General features: G+C 47.4%; 1 protein-coding gene across 8 annotated transcripts in view; it reads right to left on the bottom strand.

Moving 5' to 3' along the window:
• The window catches only part of DHDDS (dehydrodolichyl diphosphate synthase), a 63612-nt gene that overhangs the window by 47377 nt on the left and 15215 nt on the right, over positions 1–1020 (bottom strand). For 6 of the 8 annotated variants that reach the window (XM_011981648.1, XM_011981650.1, XM_011981653.1 and 3 more), the window contains one exon: positions 447–563. The exons of the other annotated variants lie outside the window; for them this stretch is intronic. In XM_011981648.1, the coding sequence (XP_011837038.1) occupies positions 447–563 (117 nt within the window). The remainder of the gene's footprint in view (positions 1–446; positions 564–1020) is intronic. 8 annotated transcript variants of the gene reach the window in all.

The following is a 1020-nucleotide window of genomic DNA, read 5'->3' as shown; positions in this document are numbered from 1 at the left end:
GGAGTTTGGATTATTGAATTCTATTCCCCGTAGGTCTGTATGACCTCCCAAGGTCATCCTATCCATAGGTTAAAGGAGTGGAACAGAAAAAGAATTTCTTGAAGGATCTGTCTTCAAAGACAGGGATAAGAATTGTTGTATTCTGATCCCATCCCCTGTCAAGTAAAAACATATATACATATACACACATACACATTTACTTGGTGGGGGGTAGGCACAGAAAGGAGGAAACTATGCGTATATGTCAGTATACACACATATAACATGTTATTGCAGAATCATGTCTGGTGTGCCCTGCAGTCAGGAGAAAGTCTCTAAGCTGCTCAACCTACTCTCTCATTGCCCGTTGCACCAATCTAGACCAAGAAAAGCCCAGGACGTCTCCCTAAAGCCAGCAGGGAATCAAATATTGAAACAGCTCCCTACAGGGAAATCTGAGAACTTACTTGTTGTAGTTCTTTGTGGCCTGTACAGCTTGTGCAATCAGCTCCTGGAGATCCAAGGGTAACAAATGCAGATCGCCCAGGACCCGGATACACACCCCATGCTTCTGCAGTTTCTCCCTGATCAGGGAAAAGAGGCAGCATTGGGATAGGGCCCCTGCTGAGCTGGAGAGAGCAAGGTGCTCAGGTAATAACTGACAACCAGTTTTTTGAGGGCTTTCCTGTGTGTCAGACACTGTTCTACATGCTTGCATCCCCTCAACAACTCTGAAAGCTTACTTCAGTGCCGAGGCTCAGACAGGACAGTCAGATGGGGACTGCCCAAGGTCATACAGCCATCAAGTGCTCTGTTAGGACTGAAACGCTGTCTGTCTGACTTGAGAACCCAAATTATTTTTCTTGAGACGGACTCTTGCTCTGTCACCCAGGCTGGAGTGCAGTGGTGTGATCTCAGCTCACTGCAACCTCCGCCTCCCAGGTTCAAGCGATCTTCCCACTTCAGCCTCCCAAGTAGCTGGGATTACAGGCACCTGCCACCATGCCTGGCTAATTTTTGTATTTTTAGTAGAGACGGGGT

The sequence above is a fragment of the Mandrillus leucophaeus genome, unplaced genomic scaffold (genome assembly GCF_000951045.1).
Source record: "Mandrillus leucophaeus isolate KB7577 unplaced genomic scaffold, Mleu.le_1.0 Scaffold23, whole genome shotgun sequence".
NCBI lineage: Eukaryota > Metazoa > Chordata > Mammalia > Primates > Cercopithecidae > Mandrillus > Mandrillus leucophaeus.
This window is presented reverse-complemented; position numbering and strand designations above follow the sequence as displayed.